General features: G+C 51.1%; 1 protein-coding gene across 1 annotated transcript; it reads left to right on the top strand.

The window, feature by feature from the left end:
• The first annotated feature begins 379 nt into the window (after positions 1–379).
• On the top strand, positions 380–18283 carry LOC106851083 (potassium voltage-gated channel subfamily A member 3-like). The gene is made up of 2 exons (XM_088180474.1): positions 380–3806; positions 12333–18283. The coding sequence occupies exon 1, from the start codon at positions 547–549 to the stop codon at positions 2299–2301; it is 1755 nt and encodes a 584-aa protein (XP_088036600.1). The 5' UTR covers positions 380–546; the 3' UTR covers positions 2302–3806; positions 12333–18283.
• Positions 18284–19586: the final 1303 nt, after the last annotated feature.

The raw sequence follows: 19586 nt of genomic DNA, 5'->3' as shown, positions 1-19586 counted from the left end.
CACCGTGTGAAACCGTAGCTGAAAACCAACAGGCAAACCCTAAAATTCAGAGTCAAAATTGCATTTCACCTGGGGAAGGGCAGAAAAACTCTTTCTAGGCAGCGGTTCTGCCAGGAAAACCCCCCCTCTCCCTGCCTGCAGCCCGCTGAGCAGCAAAGGATGCTCCGGGAGGAGACTGGAGCCCCCGGGCGCTGCCTGGGGGATGGATGGGGCTCCCCCGAGCCGGGGCAGGGGAGGGGGTGCCCGGGGCTGCCGGGGGGCTGCGGGGCAGGGCCGGGGGACTGGTGGGTGTCTCCGGGAGCGGTGACTGAGCGAGGCGGTGCCAGGGCTGGGGGCGGATTTTTTGAGAAGAGCCTCAGCTCTTCAGAGCAGCGGCAGCCGCTGGAGGAGTTGGGCGGCTGTTGCTCCCTCTCCGCCCGGAGGAGGAGGAAGAGGAGGAAGAGGAGGAAGAGGAGGAAGAAGAGGAAGAGGAGGAAGAAGAGGCTTCGGCTGCCGCCTCTCCGGTCCCCTCCCTCCCCCCCTCTTCCCCTTCCGCCCCACACCTTTATGGACGAGCGCCGGAGCTTGCTCTACTCTCCGGCCGCCTCCTCCGCCGGCCGGCAGCCGCGGGGCGGCTCGAGCAGCAGCCACCACAACCTGGGCTACACCGAGCAGCCGCCCCCCGCCGCCCCCCAGCCGGGCCCCGAGCAGCAGGAGGAAGAGGGCGAGGAAGGGGAGGAAGGCAGCATGACCGTGGTGGGAGGCGGCGGCGGCGGCGACCCTTTGCTGGAGGAAGCTCAGCATCCTCCAGCGCTGCTCGGGGGCGAGCGCTACGATCAGCCCCCGGCTCCGGCCGTGCCCGCCGGGCAGCCCGCGGGCCCCGGGGAACACGAGTGCTGCGAGCGCGTGGTCATCAACATCTCGGGGCTGCGCTTCGAGACCCAGCTCAAAACCCTGGCACAGTTCCCCGAGACGCTGCTGGGGGACCCCCGCAAGAGGATGCGCTACTTCGACCCCCTCCGCAATGAGTATTTCTTCGACCGTAACCGGCCCAGCTTCGACGCCATCCTCTACTACTACCAGTCGGGCGGGCGCATCCGGCGTCCCGTCAATGTCCCCATCGACATCTTCTCCGAGGAGATCCGCTTCTACCAGCTGGGGGAGGAGGCCATGGAGAAGTTCCGGGAGGATGAGGGTTTCATCCGGGAGGAGCAGCGGCCGCTGCCCGAGAAGGAGTTTCAGCGCCAGGTGTGGCTCCTGTTCGAGTACCCCGAGAGCTCTGGGCCGGCCCGAGGCATTGCCATTGTCTCCGTCCTGGTCATCCTTATCTCTATTGTCATCTTCTGTCTGGAGACCCTGCCTGAATTCAGGGATGACCATGACTATGAGGGAACTGGGGGGACCTTTGGGACGGGCGGTGGCCCTCTCCCACCTGACGTCTTCACCAACTCCTCATCCTCGGCTGCTTCCATGGTGTCATCTTTCACCGACCCTTTCTTTGTGGTGGAGACTTTGTGCATCATCTGGTTCTCCTTTGAGCTGCTGGTCCGTTTCTTTGCCTGCCCCAGCAAGGCCACCTTCTCCAAGAACATCATGAACATCATTGACATTGTGGCCATCATCCCCTACTTCATCACGCTGGGCACGGAGCTGGCGGAGCGGCAAGGCAACGGCCAGCAGGCCATGTCCTTGGCCATCCTCAGAGTCATCCGCCTCGTCAGGGTCTTCAGGATCTTCAAGCTCTCCCGGCACTCCAAGGGGCTGCAGATCCTGGGGCAGACCCTCAAGGCCAGCATGAGGGAGCTGGGCTTGCTCATCTTCTTCCTCTTCATCGGCGTCATCCTCTTCTCCAGCGCCGTTTACTTCGCCGAAGCCGATGACCCCAGCTCGGGGTTCAGTAGCATCCCTGATGCCTTCTGGTGGGCCGTGGTCACCATGACCACCGTGGGCTACGGGGACATGCACCCCATCACCATTGGGGGCAAGATCGTGGGCTCTCTGTGCGCCATCGCGGGGGTGCTGACCATCGCCCTGCCCGTGCCCGTCATCGTCTCCAACTTCAACTATTTCTACCACCGGGAGACGGAGGGTGAGGAACAAGCCCAGTACATGCACGTCGGGAGCTGCCAGCACCTCTCGTCCAGCGAGGAGATGAAGAAGGCTCGCAGCAATTCCACCCTCAGCAAGTCCGAGTACATGGTGATCGAGGAAGGGGGGATCAATCACAGTGCATTCAAACAGGCTGCCTTTAAAGCAGGCAACTGCACAACCACAAACAATCCCAACTGTGTGAACATCAAAAAGATCTTTACGGATGTTTAAAACAAACCCAAACCAAACGAACAGCAGCAAAACCTGAGGATGCGGTAAAACAATACCAATAATAATACCAATAATAATGCAAAGTGACTGTGTGTCGGTGTTGTGTGGAACATGCACCATCGTCGGTCTGTGTGTGCCCTCGTTTTTATACCTTTATTTTTTTAGATCCTTCCTTTCTAAAGATCCAAAAGTAAAAGGATTTAAAATTCTCTGAAGAAGAGGACAGCTAAAGGGTAAAGAGAAGGAAGATGAAGACAAGCCACACTCACTGTCAAAACAGGTGTTTGTTCTGCAACGTGTTGCAGGGATGCTTTGCTTTTCAGGCTTTTGGGGAACCTCTTGCTTTGCTCCCGAATTTCCCCCTCTTCCCCTAAGGGCAGTGTGTAGCCAATCTCCCTTCCATCACATAAAATAACTTGTTGGATTAACAAACCTGGACTGGGTGGAGGAACGAGGAAAACATGAGGCAGAGCGTACTGGGAGGGGGCTGGGAGGAAATAACCATTTAATTCTGCAGAGAGTCTCTGTTACCACATCGTTAAATGATGCTTAATATTGAGACATGTGATGTGCCATTACGGGCACATCCCAGATTCCCTTTTTCTCCCCATTAGGTCGTTTATGAAATTCTAATCTGGTCAGAGACCGAGTGATGATTTAAATAGGAAAAAAAAGAAAATTCCTTAAGCCTTCGTTTTCTATTCTGGATTCCCTTCCCCTGTAACCTGACGGAATGATTTCCTCCAATGTCAAGTTTGCGGCCGTGCAGCAGGGATGTGTGCGGGAGGAGGGAGAGGAGAGGCAGACTGGAATGTTTTCGGGAGCCGCCGGCGCAGGGAGCGATGCCGGCACAGCGGGATCCACGCCGGGCTCCTCACCACGGCTGGGAGCCTCCAAGCCACCCAGCCGGAGACAAAGGGATATTTCCCCCTCTTTTTGCAATGCCTTTGGAAGAGCTGCAGCCGCTTATCACCAGAAGATTAAAGTGGCGAACACGCCTTCCAGCGGAAGTCACTAATTCCGACCGGAGTGATGCAGTTGCCATGGTGACCATGGTTTCCTGGGAAACCCCCAAAGGTTGTCATGGCATCCCTTCTCCCATCCCCCTTGGTCCTTGCTCTTCCCGCAAAAAGCTTTTCCAGATGGTTCCAGCTCCTCCATCCCACAAGACATCGTGGCTCTGCACCCCCTTCCTGGTTCCCGTCCCTCTGCTCCTCCCGTGTGCCCAACAAAGCATCCCCAGGCAATAACCACCCCCAGATCCACCCGTCCCTCCCCTCGGCTCTGCAATCTGGGGATGAGGCTCATCCTGCTCCTCTGAGAGCCACCCCAAAGCCCGTGGGAGTTGGCACCGAGCAGCTTGGCCAGGGACCCTTGGCAGCTTTGTGAAACAAGGGGGACAGTGAAAAACAGGATGGGAAAATAACCAAAAACCCCAGCGGGAAAAATCACCGGCTTCATCTTCACGTGTGCACCAGGGGCCATGGGACATCTGACGGGATCAGGTGAGCTTTGCACGGGGGAGAGTTCAATGGAGTCATAATGCTGGGCTTTTTTGGACAAACCCCATGCTTTCCACTGCTTCCTTTTATTCTCCAGCTTATCCTGCCGCTCTCGGGTATTTTTATACATGTTAGATAAAGTGGGATCACATCCTGTAGCTCCTCTGATTGTATTTGCTTTTTAATGCTGTGAGAGGAGGAAAACCCTGCTGCTTCTCTGCAGCTGGATTGCTTCATTTCTGTGCTAAAAAGGTGATTTCAGTGGTTTAGTGCTCCCATCCAGCCCCTGCCATCGACACAGGCCAAAAGCAGCTTGGCCTCGAGAGCTTTGGCTCCAGCTCTGCTCAGTTTTGCTGGATTTTGAGTTTAAAAAAGCCAAATTCCTTCAAGGTAGCACATGGAACAGGGGATGCTGTTAAATACCTACAGCAAAGAGAAATTTGGCCCCAACCTGTGCAAGTCACATGTTTCCCAAGGCTGTGAAGAAGGGGCCTTGTCCTGAGAGATGCTGGCCATGCCAAAACTGGAGTTTAGCTGGGATTTCTCCCAGACTCAGAAGGATCTGGATGTTTGCAGCACCCTCCCTTAGCCACAGTCAGTAAACCCAAGAAAAACATCAGAGCCCCTCCTTGGCTGGTTCAGGTGTGATTATTTATTAACTCCCAGAGTTTTCATCAGCTGAGGGTCCAGGAGGTGATCTTTATTAGGGAGATGCTCTGGAACATCATGGGAATTTACAAACCTGAGAACCCTTGTCCAGGATAACTGGGATTCCTTGTCTGGGATAACTGGGAACACCTCAGTGTGCCTTTCCCCCAGGCTGCCAGTGGGCTGAAATGTCATTTCTGCCTACGAGCTCTCACTTTTTATTGTTATTCTCTTTTCTTTTTATTACATTTTATTGTTATTAAAGCTTTCCCACATGCCTATTCCTAAAAAGAGGGTTTGAGTTTAGGAGCAGTGGAAACGTTGCACTCAGGAGAGTTTGCAGATGAGTTCTGGGTTTTCTCTGTGGCAGCTGCACAGGGTGTGGATACCACGTGTTCTCCTGGAAATGGCACACAACAATTTTCAGTTTCGCTGTCATCTAAACTAAGCAGAGACCTTGCAGGTTGTTGGTTTGTTTTCCTGACTCCTCCCTGCCTGATTTTGTAGGAGCAGAGTAGTTTCAAAGGGATTTTATTGACAGTAAAAGAGGCTTTATGGAGGAAGTGATAAGGAAACCATTTCACCCACTGGGGTAGAAGGCAGTTTGGCTCTGGTAGAATTCTAGAATGGTTTTGGGAGGAGACCTTAAAGATCATCCAGTCCCACCCCTGCTATGAGCAGGGACCTTCCACTGTCCCAGGTTGCTCCAAGCCCCGTCCAACCTGGCCTTGGACACTGCCAGGAATGGAAATTTCCCCTTTTTCACGTTCAGTAAAGTACTTTTCAGTACTGAGTGGTGTCACTGAAGAAAAAACATTCACTGCTGCTCTTTTAGATGCACCCCAAACAGTGAAAGTGGAAAACTGGGGATATCCTTTGGATGTTCTGCCCTGTCTGCATCTTCCCCCTCTGCTGTCTCGTGGGTACCATCCAGTGAGAGAAACGGAGCCACTTGAGGCATTGCTCCAGTGGGAGGTGTCCCATGGCAGGGAGCTGGAGCTGGATGATATTTCAGATCTGTTCCAACCCAAACCATCCAGTGACTCTGATAAATACCTTCTGTCCCATGGTCTGACAGCTTCTCTGGAGCTGGCTGCTGCACACGTTGTGCCAGGAATTGGAGAGATCCCTGAACCTCGGGGCTCTCCCCAGTCAGCTGTTATTCCAGGGGCTCTGCTCTCCTGCCCTGTGCCCCATTAGGGCAAGGCAGTGTTTCAGCAGCCACTGGGGAGTTCCAGGCTGTGTTGGGCTGGCCTGTCCCTAACTTGGAGGGGCAGCATTGGGGGATTGGCATCAGCAGAGGCCAAGGGCTCGCCCAGACTCAGCTTAGGGCATTAAATGGAGGGAAGGGCATTGCCACGAGCTCCTGGCTGATGCTTCCCAGCACCCCAAGAGCAGGGGAGCAGGGTCCCTGCAGCTCTGGGCAATCCCAGCGTGGTCTCCTCTGCCATGTCCTCCCTGTCCTTCATGCCTGTCACCCGGGAGACACTGAAGGATGGCAGAGGCAGCTCCCACCCCAGGGATGCAGCCCTGGGAGGCTGGAGCTGCCTCCATGGATGCTTTCAGTTTGTCACAGAGTCACAGAAAGGTTTGGCTTGAAAACAACCTTAAAGAACATCTTGTTCCAGCCTCCACATAGGGGCACTGAGGGCTGTAGAGCCTTGTACCTCCTGATTTCTCTTTTCACACACTCCTGTCATTTTCCCTTTCTCTCTGCCTGTATTTTCGGCCCTGGATGCTGAAACGCGTCCTTGGTGCTGGGGGGGTGCAGCAGCTGCAACCCTGGCCCCTCCACTTGGTACTTTGACACCATCACCTTTTTCTCCGGCTTCTTTGCCCTGTTTTTTGGTGTGTTTTCAGGCCTGAACTCCTTCCAAAGGTTCTGTTGTTCTCCAGCACAATAGATGCCCTTCGGGTGCTTGTGGTGGCCGGAGCAGAGCTGTATCCATCCCACCCCACGTGTGGACACAGACAAGAGCTGGAGATATCTCTTTCCTCCAGGAGGGTTAAATTTCTTCCCAGTCAATTGTTCCTGCTCCATCCCTTGACAAAAGAAATCGTTTTTGTTTTTAATCCGCAGTTTATGGGCAATTAAGCAGCGGCAAAGGGCAGACAAGCGCTTTCCCCGGCAGAATGGAAGGAGGCAGCCGGGTCATTGCTCCGCAGGGGTCTCTCCTGCAGGGATGTAGCACAAGGAGAGTGTTTGGCAGTGCTCGGTGTGTACGGCGAGCATTGTGTGTAAAATCTGTTTAATTGTGTAGTTTGGAGCCCTCTCCTGCCAAGCTTTTAAAATATGCATATCTTGGTGCGAGCACACGGCGGCTCCACCGCCGCCGGAGGGAAGCAGAGCTTGGTTTTCTCTGTTTTTCAAAGCTTTAGAAAGGAATCTCTGGGTAGGCTGCGAGCCTGGGAGTGCAAACACTCAAACAGGGTTTAACTGTGCCTTATTTTGCCCTTCGGTCTGAGCTCTGTGTGCACCTGCAAAGAGAGCTCAGTGCCTCCTCCTGCAGGGGCATGCAGGGGAGCAGGGAAATACGGCATTTCTGGATATTACATGATCCTTGTCATAGATTAAGGTCCCTTCCAACCCAAAGCATTTGATCATTCCATGGTTACAGGGTGCTGTGGACAGGGCCATGTCCTGGGAACTCTCACTCCTGTGGAGCTGGTGCTGCTCCCCTGCTCCCTCCCTGCTCTGGATCGCACCCTTGGCTCAGCTTTGGGGGTGTTGTACAGCTGGAGGATGTGTTAAGGATGGGATGTTGCTGCCTCCCCCCTTTTCCCTGGGTGCTGTTTGCATGGCTGAGGTCCAGGCAATCCCAGGAATGCCCATGCCAGGGGTGGCCATTGAGCACGGAGGGACGTGTGCTTCTTTTTCTTGGAAACAGTCCTGGGGCCGTGGCCATCACCACTTTGAGGAGGACATTTGGGGGATATTTTGGGTGCCCTGAGGTGCCTTGTCCGAGCTGGGAACCACTTGTCCAGTAGTGGAGGGTGTTGGGTCCATTTCAGGGGCTGTTGAGTGGGGGTTTCTGAAGTCAGAAATGAGACTGGAAGGGGATCCCTGCAGTGACCCCAGCCCAGGGGATCCCTGCAGGGTGACCCCAGCCCCAGGGGATCCCTGCAGGGTGACCCCAGCCCCATTTTCCAGCCCCTCCCAGCTCTTGCTCCAGGCAAAGCTCTCCTGGCTCTGCTGTGGTCGAGCCTGGGACACAGTCGGGACCTTTCACTTGGTCCTTGGTTCCCCGGACAGGCCGAGGGGTGATGGTGTCCCTGTGGATTGTGTCCCTGTCCCAGGGCTTTATGTCCCCCTGACAAAGGCAGGGGGGGCTCCTGCTCTTTGTCACTCAGTGAATCCCATCCATGTGCGGAACAGGGATGTGTGTGGGGTCCCTTTTATCCCAGTTTCTGGCACAAACACAAACCCCGTGAGCCCCTCAGTGCTTTTCCTCACACGGTTAACGATGAACGTGCTGCTCTGGCAGCCACAGGGCTTAGGGTCTGTCAGTGCCTCATCACTGCCCTGAATTTGCAGTGCTGAGGATGCTCGGCAGCAGGGAGGGCAGGGAATCCTCCCCGCATGAACATCCCTGCAGGGCACCGTCACTTTTCTCCTCCTTATCAACCGAGACACGCTCGAATAAATCAGAACATGTCTCCCATCTCCTTCAGCTTCTCACTGGAGCCAGGAGCAGCTGGAATGCTCCCTGATCTTGCTCTTCCCTGCCTTCCCTGCCTTCCCTGCACACTCACGGTGAGACCCCGGCTCAGCCGCACCGACAGCAGCAGGCGCTGCTGGGTTTGCCTGGGAACGATTCATTTCCTTGGCACTTGTGATTCCCAAGCTTTTCTCAGCGTGTTGGAGCTCTGTTGCTGTGCTCCAGTGGTTTCACTTCATTTTTAGCATCTCTGAATGCCCTGGCTGGGCAGGCTGGGCTTGGATGTGTGGCTTGTGGGGAAGATGAGCCCATTGCCCCCTCTGCTTGCCCCAGCAAAGCTGCCAAGTGCAGCCAGGTTTATTTTGAGGCTGACCAGCACAGCTGCTTCGCTTTGCTTCCTCCAAAGCAGCACCGTGGACAGATGAGGGAAGTCCTTTGGGGTTTGTCATGGTTTGCTCAGTGGTGGAAGCACCCAAGGCTCAGCCGTGGCAGAGGGGTCGGGGGCAGGGAGCAGGGTCTGTGCTTGGGGTGCTGCTCCAGGGGAAGCCAAAGGTTGGCACGGAGGATGGAAGGGATGAACACACACTTTGCAAAGTGTTTTCTGCATTTGCACAGGGCTGAGTTTGCTCTTGGACTTGGTGCAAGGAAGGAGCATTGTGCAGAGAGGGCGGTGGGTGATGCTGAGCCATTCAGGGGTGGTATTGGTATCTGGGTTGGCACCCCAGGAAAATGTGTCCCTGTCCCAGGCCTGGAGGGTGTGACACTGTGGGATTTGCTCCCTGGCTTTGGGCAGGTGGGCTCCTCTGTGCCTCAGTTTCCCCATCTGTCAATGGCACTGAGCAGCTTCAGGAAATGTTTGCAATGAAACTCCTGGGGAAGGAAGAGGCAGTTTTGAAACACAGAGCAAGAAGCGAGGACTCATCCAAAGGTTTTATGGGATTCAGCTTTCTTGAGGCTGGGAAAGCCTGCAACCCTCCCCTGGGTACCCTAATAATTCAGTTATTTTCCTTGGCTGGAGGGAAGCTTGAGGTTTTACACAGCTTCCCAAACTGACAGCTCTGCCTTCAGCTCCCGATCAAAATTCTCCCCTCCCATGATTTCTTCACTCTGCATCTTCTCTTTCCCACCCTTCTGGCCCATTTCTCCTGAAATCTCAGTGAATTTAGGGTTGAGAACCCTTCTTTCCCTCCTTGCTACTCTCTGCTTGGAGCTGTGCCTCTGTAACAATTTCTCCTCACACTATTGCAGCAGATCAGAAACCAGACATCAGAAATTTGGGCTTAAAAATGGCCCTGGCTGCTGGGAATTTGGGTTTGCAGGAGGGATGAGGAAGGAGTTGCTGTGAACTGGATGTAGCATTGAAGGTTTGAGGGCTTCTCTACCTCTGCCTGCACCTCGATGGGTGCAGGTGACTGAAAGATATTCCACACTTTAAATCCCTCGGAATCAAGGCAGGAAATCTTTCTGCAGCATCAGAAGCAAGGCTGGGCTGTTCTCTCCCAGGGCTGGAAATTTTCAGGGATGTCTCTCCCATCCTGGTCACAAGATGCTCTGAGAAAGTGCAGCGAGCCTGAGGGGGAGCGAGTGGGGAACATGATCTGGGTGCAGCTGAATTTCTCACCTGGGACATCTCCGGGGAATTTGGCTTTATTTCCTCTGTTTTCTTGTTTCTTTCTTTTCTTGTTCTTTCTTGTTTCTGAGCAAACAGCCATGCAATTCCCTTCGAGGAGAGCTTTACACAAGGACCTTTATCAGCCAAGTCTGGGACTCAGTCACACATATCAGTTAATTTGATAAGATCTGTTTTCTTAACAGAAAACCTGTATTGATCAATGAAATCTTCCTCTTTAATTCTGTATTAAGACTCTCAGCCATTCCAGCATATTGTTGGGATCAGTGAGGGATGGCCAGACCCATCATTTTTTGCAGGTCACTTTGTTTATCCCTTAGAAAACTGTCCCAAACAGGAGCTGTTTTCCAGTCCTCTGGAAGGACTCAGGAGATGCTCAGTATTTGCACTGCCAGGAGTTGTTTTGCCAGCTCTGAGTGTTTAGATAGAAGTTATTTGGCTCAGCCAATTGAAAAACATCTAATTTTTATGGCTGCTGTTTAATATCCTCTATTTCTCTTGGGATGGAGAGGATTTCCTCACCCCTGTACAATGGAAAGACATCTGGATCCCTTCAGGAGCCCGAGCAGGGATAGATCCTGAATGCTGCTGACTCTCACTCTCACTGCTGTTCTTACTGGATCCAGAGAAATAACAGCAATGTCAGGCTGAGGATTTGGCATTTCTTTCTTCATTGGCAAGGATAAGTTTGGAAAGGCTCCAGGGTACCCCAAAGCACTGGATTATTTCCCTGGTGGGAATTAAAATTGTTATTTACCAGTTCATCTGCAGAGTGCCAACTCCACCATCCCCTTCTTGCCCAGTGGCATTTCCTGGGCTGAAGGTGCTCTTTGGGTCTAATTTGTGTATTTATTTATTTACTGAGTGTGTGAAGCTCCAGTGATCCTTGAGGATCCTGGCACTTTGGAGCCCAGCTGGCAGGTGGGAGGGTTTAATCCCCCAGCAAGCCCAGTCTAATAAAGCAGAAAGCCCCATTAGCTTTAAGCCCAGGGTTGGTCCTGCTGGCACTTCAGGATAAGCCCAGGCTTGATCTGCCTGGGCTGAGATCCTTGCTCAGAGCACTGAGCCCCTCTGGAGGTTCATTTCCCCAATGCTGCACTGCCTCACAAGGGATCTTTGCTCCTGGCAGGAATTCCCATTTCTTTCCTTTCTCTGCTGGATTTTGGCATCCCTGTAGCATCATTCCTACATCCCTGCATCCTCATCGTCCCTGCAGCCTCATCATCCCTGCATCCTCATCATCCCTGCATCTCCATCATCCCTGCATCTCCATCATCCCTGCAACTTCATCCCTGCAACATCACCATCCCTGCATCCTTATCACCACTGCAACTTCATCCCTGCATCTCCATCATCCTGCAGCCTCATCATCCCTGCAACTTCATCCCTTCATCCTCATCATCCCTGCATCTCCATCATCCCTGCATCCTCATTATCCCTACAACTTCATCCCTGCAACTTCATCTGCAATTTCATCATAGCTGCAACATCATTCTCCCTGCAGCCTTATGTTCCCTGCAACATCATCATCCCTGCATCCTCATCATCCCTGCAGCCTCGTTATCCCTGCAACTTCATTCCCACATCCTCATTACTGCTGCAACTTCATCCCTGCAACATCTCCATCCCAATATCCTGATCCCTGCAGCATCCAGAGAGAGAATCTCTCCCCCCTCAGTGCATGGATCCCACCTGGCACATCTCCATCCTGCCTCTCTCCCTTTGGGGAATACAGGCTGATTGTTGGGGCTGAGCTGGGGCCAGGCAGGTCCTGGTACCTTAGGCTGGGCTCTGAGCTGTGACTGCAGCTCCTCCCAACCTCTCATCACCAGCTGCTAACGAAGCTCCCAGCTCAGACAATCTGATCTGGGCAGCTGGGATGCTCCAGTTGCCATGATGTGAAGATTTTTTGGAAGATGAGAGGGATAAAAACTTGCATGAAATTTCTAGAAATTTCAGAGTCTCAAAGACAGAGCAGAGCATCTCCCTATATTAAAATAGGAGCCAGTCCCTTGAGTGTAGAGCTATGGATGCAATTCAGGCACTGCAGAAATTGGGGGATTTTTGGGCCCGTTTTTGGACACCCCCATCCCCACATCAAAATGGGATTTTGGGTTTGTGCCCTGTGGGAGCGACTCCACAGCCCAAGCTCTGGGAGTGGGATCAGCCCTGGCTCCTCCCATCACCTGGACTGGATTTATAAAATCAACCAATTGCTCAAAATCTCATGAATTACATCAGGTCAGAACAAACCCATCTTGATTAAGATAAAAACATGAGGAAAGCCCACTTGGCACTAATTTTTCTGGGTTTGGAACTTGTTGTTAATGTGAGATAACAGTTAATAACAAGAATATATTTAATGAATCTTTTCCCTATCTTTAGCTCACTTTAGACTGTGTGGCATCTAGTCCATTAAAGAATTTTAAGTAGAAAATGTTCATTTTTCATTCGTGGAAAATGGAGCTGGGAATTTGTCAGGGGGGACCAATGTGCAACTTCTCTTCCACTTTACTTAAAAAAAAAAGGAACCTGTCCTTGTTTTCCAAAGCAGGCTGTGCATAACAGTGTTTTTTTTACTTTGCCCAACAGATCACAGAAGAAGTTTTGAAATGAAGACCTTGAGGACTGTGTTGAGAAATAAAACATCTCCAAGGAAAGGACAAACATCCCAAACATCCCTGACACGGTGACCGAGGCTGCCGTGGACTCGACTGACAAAGGGCCTGTCCTCCCCAGCTAAACCCAGTCCATATTTCATATATATATATTTATATATGGAATATTTCCCACCTTATCTGTGTTTTCTAACAAGTGCATTATGTAGAAGGGAACATCTTTGGAGCCAGATTATCTTCAACTCATGTGCAATATAACGAGACTGAGCAAAGCCAGGAAAAAGGAGGAGGAGAGGTGGAAGTCACTTGGACATTATTTCAGTCTTTTTTTTTTTTTTTTTTTTTTTTTTTTTTTTTTTTTATTATTTAAAAAAAAAAAAAATCTCTTGAAAGATGAAGGAACCAGAAAGGAAATGTTAAGCAGAGCTGCTAAAACTCAGTCCAAGTGTTTTGCTCGGGGTGGGAGGGAGTGGGGGGGGAAATTCAGTTGCAGTCGCTGTTCCCTGGCGAAGGCCACGGGCTGTTCTCAGCTCTTTGGGAATCATTCCTCTTCCATTTTTCTCACTTTCCTGGAAATGCCCTTTATAAGAAGCTCTGTGCTGTACCAAAGGCTGTGATTTACTTTAAGTCCTTATTTAGAAAGAAACATCTCTGCTGGTGCTGAGGAAAAGGGTGTCGAACAGTTGTGCCTTGCTATCAGGATCACTTCACGAAAAACTAAGAAAAAATAGAATTTCCAGGGTAGAAAAAGTCTAAAACCCCAGTTCTTGGCTGACCATGCTCCTGCTTCATTTCATGAGAGCCTCTCTGCCTTTGCCTGCACTTCCACAGTACCCCAGTCTTGTGGGAATATTACAGTGTTGCCTTGCTAATTTTGTAATAATTGGGAATTCCAGCCCTCCTTTGCCCGTTGCTGTTTCATTTTGCACATTGAGGTTTTTGGTGGCAGGTTTAGGGCTGTGGGTTGCCCATACTGGGCTGGGAAGCTCTTAAAGCTGAGCTTTCTATAACCTCACTGTGCTTCCTAGGACTGCATGGATCAATATTACCCTGGTGCCAGGAGATAAATGATGTGCAAAGGGAAAAAGGATGTGCAAAGGGATAAATGCAAATGGCAGAGGGGTTGATGGTCTCTTCTGCTTCTGGCTCTCCCTTTTCCCCCTCCCCAGCTGCCTCCATCCCAGCTTGGAGACTGAAACCCTCCCAGCACAGCCTGGATCAGAGGAGGAGAGTGAAACTTGGAGCAGTGTTGGATTTAATGGTGAAAATAATGCTGGAGGGACTCAGATGAGCACAGCAACATCTTTGTCTGCATTGCAATAATTCCCTGGGAATGGTTGGGAATGTTAATTTGAACTGGACAGAGCCAAGTGAGTTGGAGCTTCCTCTGAAGCAGAGACTGCTCAAGGGGAGGTAACAGGAGCCAAAATCGTTGTGTGTGAAGCAGATCCTTGAGCTGATGCTGCTGATTGACTTTGTTGTCCAAGGACAAGCCTTGAGGTCCCCACCAGGTACCTGGAAGGTGGAGCAAGGAGCACTCCTCCAGAGGGAAGCACCAAAACCTGGATCCTTCCCCCAGTGGAGCTGTTTACCTGCATTTCACACAGGACATCCACAGCAGACACACGTGGGATGCCTGGAGGCACAGCCCCAGGGAGGATGCACTGGGACCAGCCCCTGGAAGGAAGGCTTGGAAATGGGAAAACTTGGGAATATTCAAGGCAAAGCAGCCAAATGTCTGCACCTCATTTCTGTGTTGCAGAAGATGAACAAGAACGCTGCAGACAAATGTCAGCTGGAATTTGGGTTGAGAAATTCCCTTAACGCTGGGAAATGATGTGATCCTTACAAGGAATTCGTCAGCTTTGGTGAGGTCGTGTTTATTTTGTTTGTTTTTTAAACACAGATAAATTCTTGGCTGGAATTCCTCCTCCTGCCATGGCAGGTGATGGAGACTTTGTTCATGGCAGAAGGACTTGGGGGCCCAAACCCAGAAATCTCCAGGGCTCTGCACAGATGCAGCTTGGGCAGAATGGGCTGAGAGGGTGCAAAGAAGCAAAAGTGTTAAACCCAGCAGTTTTAGTCAATTTAATCAGTTGGAGAATGAAGAGCAAATATGGATCTGGCTGTCAGTAGGACATTGCTCCTCTTGCATTTATTCCCAGCATGGAAGAAACCCTGTGGCCACTGAAGCTGTGGGTAAATGGAGGAGAAAGGGCTGGTGCTGCTGGCACCTGGGTTTGCCCCGGCTTTAACAGCACGAGGTGCAGAGGGAGCCTGGGGTCGGGGACCGGGAGTGCTGGAGGAGCACAGGGAGCAGATCCCTGAGCCCACGGAGACGAGCAGGGGGTGCCGAGGCTGCCCAGGAGGTGAAAGAACCCGCGCTGTGAAAATCAACGCGGTGCCAAAGCCGCCTGCACAAATCACAGCTAATTACAGCTAATTAGGGCAGCGGCTCTCAGAAACTCGGTTTGGCCGTGCCCTGCCCGGGGGCCAGCCCGTGGTGGGGCAGGGAGAGGGAGCTTTTCCATGGGATCTTGCAGCAAATTGCTCCCCCGGTAAATCCGCGGGGCTGTGGCAGCAGCCGGGACGCTCCGAGCAGGGACAGCAGCGTTTGGTGGCCCCGGCACAGCCAGACCGGGTGTCCCTGCACACAGGAGCTGTCCCCTGCCTGCCCCACCCCAGCACTCAAATGAATTATTGCTCGGGCCATAGAACCTCAGAGACCTTAAAGGAGCCCTTTAAAAGGAGCAGGAGGAGTGTTTGGGGTGTTTGGGGTGTTTGGGGTGAGGCTGAGCCCTTTCCATCGCGGGGAGCTCCCCATTGCTCCCCTTTGCTCTCCCCATTGCCGTGGAGGGAGCTGCTGGCCTTTTTTGGGACACCTCACCTCCCAAACCACTAAGGAACTGCAAAGCACATTTGTTTGCAGCCTCCCTGCAGCGTGACAGGTTCTCAGTGTGCTCTTGAGCCTGCAAAGGAGACTGAACAAAGCTTTAGCAGCTCTGAAATCATGAGAGACTGACCCCAAAGCCACTTTTCCACTGTGTTGATGGGTTTGGGCTGCAAACAGCCAAAGCCCCCACGAAAAGAGGGGGGGGCCAAGGCTGCCCACACGGTTAAGGGCACATTAACGGGAGGAGAATTGATTTTCTGGATTGCAGCACAGACCTGGATCTTGGGAAGCCCTGGTCCCAAAGGTGTTATATTTAGTTTCTTTTGGAACATGATCTAGTAGCCCTTAAAATGGGGAATAGAATGTATCAGTACTAAAGTTATTTTCATTTTTCACCAGTGTTACAGAGCGCTTTTTTATGGTTGTGTGTGTGTGTGTAACATAATTATACCTCGTCTGTTTTCAGTAGCCACTTGTTACAGCATCTCTCTGTTAGGGCTCAAAACTGTATTTTGACTATTGAAATGATGGGAAAAAAACCTTATCCTTTCACCTGGCTGGGTTGGTGGGTCCCACCCACCCCCAACCATCTCACACTGATGACAATCTTGCCAAATTCCTCCTCTCCTCGCTGTTGTACATTCCGGCGCTGACGACGTCGCTCCGTGCTCTTGGGTTCCTTGTGCTTGGTCGCTGAGCCAGCTGGGTGTTAATGTGCTTTTCCACAAGAATTGAGAGTTTGATAGTCTTTAAGTGTCAGTCCAGTGTATTAATCCGTGTTGCCACCACTCCGAGCCCAGCCTCGTGTGTGTTTGCTGATAACCATCGTGCCGGGACAGCCATGGCAGAGCAGGGCTGCATTTGGCAAAGGGAAGACAAATTAAAAATGTATCCAGTCGATTAAAAAAAAAACAAAAAAAAGGAGCGATTTAATGATGGCTGACATCAAGAGAAGATCCAAAAAATAGCGTGCTTTGATTCCCATAATCATCCCAAGGCAGGCTGCTCATCTTTATTCATAGTCCTTCAAAGCCGTGCTCTGAGACGCTGGAGCAGCTCGGAGCTGTCGTGCTCAGACAGAGCTCTTTAGAGGCTGAACACGAACCAACCCTTCCCCTTTTAATTTTAGGGTGCAATTAAAGTGATGAGAGCTCTGCTGTTGGCTCTGTGCAGGCAGGAAAAGCGGATCTGGGGAGCCAGGCTGGTGTGGGGTCACGTAAAGCTGCTGCTTTTAATGCCGTGTTTTAAGCTGGTTTAAGAAGGCAGCAAAATTAGAAAGCAAAAGATCTCCAAAAGTGTTTCAGGGCACTAACGAAGGCTCAGGGACACAGCACAGGGACAGGGCTTGGCAGTGAGGCTGGAATGGGCTGTCAGAGGCACTGAGGGAATATTGGGAGGCTGCTGTGCCCTGCTGGGTTTGGGGGAAAAGTCAGGATTTGGGGAGGCCCTGGCACAGGGTGCCCAGAGCAGCTGCTCCATCCCTGGAAGTGTCCCAGGCCAGGCTGGATGGAGTTTGGAGCAGTCTGGGACAGTGGAAAGTGTCCCTGCCCATGGAAACAGGATGAGCTGTCCCTTCCAACCCAAATCACTCTGGGATTCCATTAATTTGTGATTCTGTGATTCCCATCCCAGCCTCTTCCCACAGGCAAACCCCTGCAGGATTGACATCTCAGAAACCAGCCTCGAGCATGCTGGAGGCTTCATTACCTCACACACTTGGCTGTTTTCTGAGCCAGGTGTTCAAATGCTGTTATTGCTACTGAATCCTTTCAAAATTAAGGAATTTCTGAGATAGTGTTTTTCTTTCCTGAGTGCTCCCCACTCTCCTGCATTGCACAAATCCAGCTGGAAGTCTGTCTCTCAACCTGAGATTAAAGCCAAAGCAGCTCTGGGTGAATTAACTTACACATTCTAATCCCCATATTTTCCACCAGTCTCTGATACAGGTAAATTATGTTCCTTTTTCCCATTTTTCCTGCTTTGTCCACAATGATGTCATCAGTGCACCTATAAAGGGAATGGTCTGAGATGGTTCTGACTGGTGCTGTCCATATCACATCTCTGACCATTGCAAGGCCAGGCACTGCTGCTGGGTATTAAATGCACCATTCCCATTCCAGAGGATGATTTCAGAGCAGGACAATTTGCCTGGCAACACACAAGTCATGGATAGAGCTGGAATTGTGAATCAAAAGGCATTAAGTGGAAATGTAGTCAGGAATTGCCTGAAATATTGGAATTTTAATGCAAAGCTGTGTTGGCTGCCACGTCCCTCGTGCTGCCATTGGTGCACTGGAATTGGACTTGGTTATCCCAAGTGCTCAGGTCTTGCAGGAAAATCACTGAATTTGGCACCTTGCAATGAGAACAGGCTCTTAATTCATCATCTGAGACCCCAAAATGTGGCAAAAGGGAGGCTTTGCATCATCCTCCAGCACAGCAGCAGCTCGTGTTTCTTAATTTCCCATCCTTTACTATGCAAGTGATTTTCATGGAATTTTCCCAGGATGGAGATGGCTGGATATAATTTTGACTTTGCTTTCCTTCCTTCACATGTGTATGTGGGTAATGCAGAAATGTTTCCATGAGTGTCTCACCTGGGACATGCACTGGGTCTATGAACAGTGAAATATTGGGGAAATTCTGTGTATCCAACTGGAAATCTGAACTCTAAATCCTGACTAATCAGGTGCCACAGGAGCGATGCAATTTTGGACTGGAGATGTTAAATGCAGTCTTGTTACTCTCAGTTCATTTTAAATTCTGATTTTGCCAGTGAGCTGTGTTGCAACTGTTTCAAACTTGGATTTTTTTATACCAGTCTGATGCTAAAACCAGCTGCTGCATTCCCTTGTCCTGGTGACTCCACCATGGTGTGGGCCTTGTGTTCAATTCCTGGTTAAAAAAAGTGATTTCTTTTTTCAGTTGTGTGATTTTTTTACCTGATGTTGAATTTATTTTTTAATTTTTTTTCTCATTAGAACTTGAAACTGTTCTTTCATATGCAAAGTTCAATAAAAGGCTGAACCGCAGTGTGTGGTGTTTGATACTGAAATGGGTGAAGAGGAGATGTTGGGATGGAAAGGGGGGTGTGAGGATGAGGTTTGAGGAGTGTCCCTTTATGTGAACTCATATTTCAGGATGACATCATCTGAAATTTAATGCTGTTCACAGGAGTTAAATTTACCCTGCTAGAGAAATAAATTCCTGGGTAAAATCTGCACATTTCCAGCATCCCACCCAGCCCCTGGACTGAGGGAGCTCCAGGAAACCCTTAAAATGTTGATGATGTGTCCCAGGAAGGGATGTTGGTGATGATGTTAAAATGTTGATGATGTGTCCCTGAAGGGATATTGGTGATGATGATGATGTTAAAATGTTGATGATGTGTCCCTGATGGTACCTGGGCACACGAGCACAGGAGGAGGGGTCTGAGCCACCTGCTCTGCCCACAGGTGGAAATCCTGCAGGAGGAGCTCAGAAACTCGTTTGAAAACCTCTGTGAGCTTCACACAAAAGTGAATGTGGCCAAGGAGTGTCAAAGTTTTGTTTTAGGGTTCTGGTTGCCTTAAAAATATTGAAGTTGTTTCTCCCGTGTTGCCCAGAGAAGCTGTGGCTGCCCCATCCCTGGGAGTGGCCAAGGCCAGGCTGGAGGAATCTGGGCTAGTGGGGGGTGGTTCCATCCGTGGCAGGGGGTGAAACTTGAGGAGCTTTAAGGTCTCTCCCCACCCAAACCATTCCAAAATTCCAGGGTTTGATGATTCCATGATAAAATACTCGAGCTGTGCATACAAGTGCTGCTGTGCTGTGTCCAGGCTGCTGCAAGGGGATTTTATTTCAGTGGTCACTGAGCCAGGAGCACAAACTATTATCCCCAAGTGACTTGGTTATTTTGGCAAATCCCAATTCTGGGACTGAAATCCCGAAGGAAATGCTGCAAGAGGCTTCAGGTGCTGAGCTGGGGATCAGGAGTGGGAGCAGAGCAGCAGCCACAGGACAGGATCACCCCAGTGACAGAGAACCTCAAATTCCTGAGCTTTACAAAATATCTTGATCCTGTTGGCCTCAGGAATTGTGACAGGGGCAAAGAAGCTCCTATAAAGCAGCACTGAGTGCTGGAGCTGCTCTGTGTGGTTTCACCTGTCTCTGCTCTCGAGGTTTGCTGGGAGCACCAGCTCTGCTGGGGGAAGATGATCCATGGTGAGCAAAGTCAGCTCCAGCTCAAAAGCTCCCAAATCCTCGCAGTGTGGCTGTGCTGGGTGCTACCACAGTAACTCCTGGCTGCTGTGGGTGGCAGGGCAGATTTTGGGCTGGTTCAGGGGTTCTCTCAGGTGA

This window comes from Sturnus vulgaris, chromosome 29 (assembly GCF_052056855.1).
Source record: "Sturnus vulgaris isolate bStuVul1 chromosome 29, bStuVul1.hap1, whole genome shotgun sequence".
Taxonomy (NCBI): Eukaryota; Metazoa; Chordata; class Aves; order Passeriformes; family Sturnidae; genus Sturnus; species Sturnus vulgaris.
Note: the sequence above shows the minus strand (reverse complement) of the source record. Positions and strands in the feature narration are given on the sequence as shown.

Excerpts from the sequence above, each read along its gene's own strand:
- LOC106851083 (XM_088180474.1), top strand. The coding sequence starts at position 547 with ATGGACGAGCGCCGGAGCTTGCTCTACTCTCCGGCCGCCTCCTCCGCC.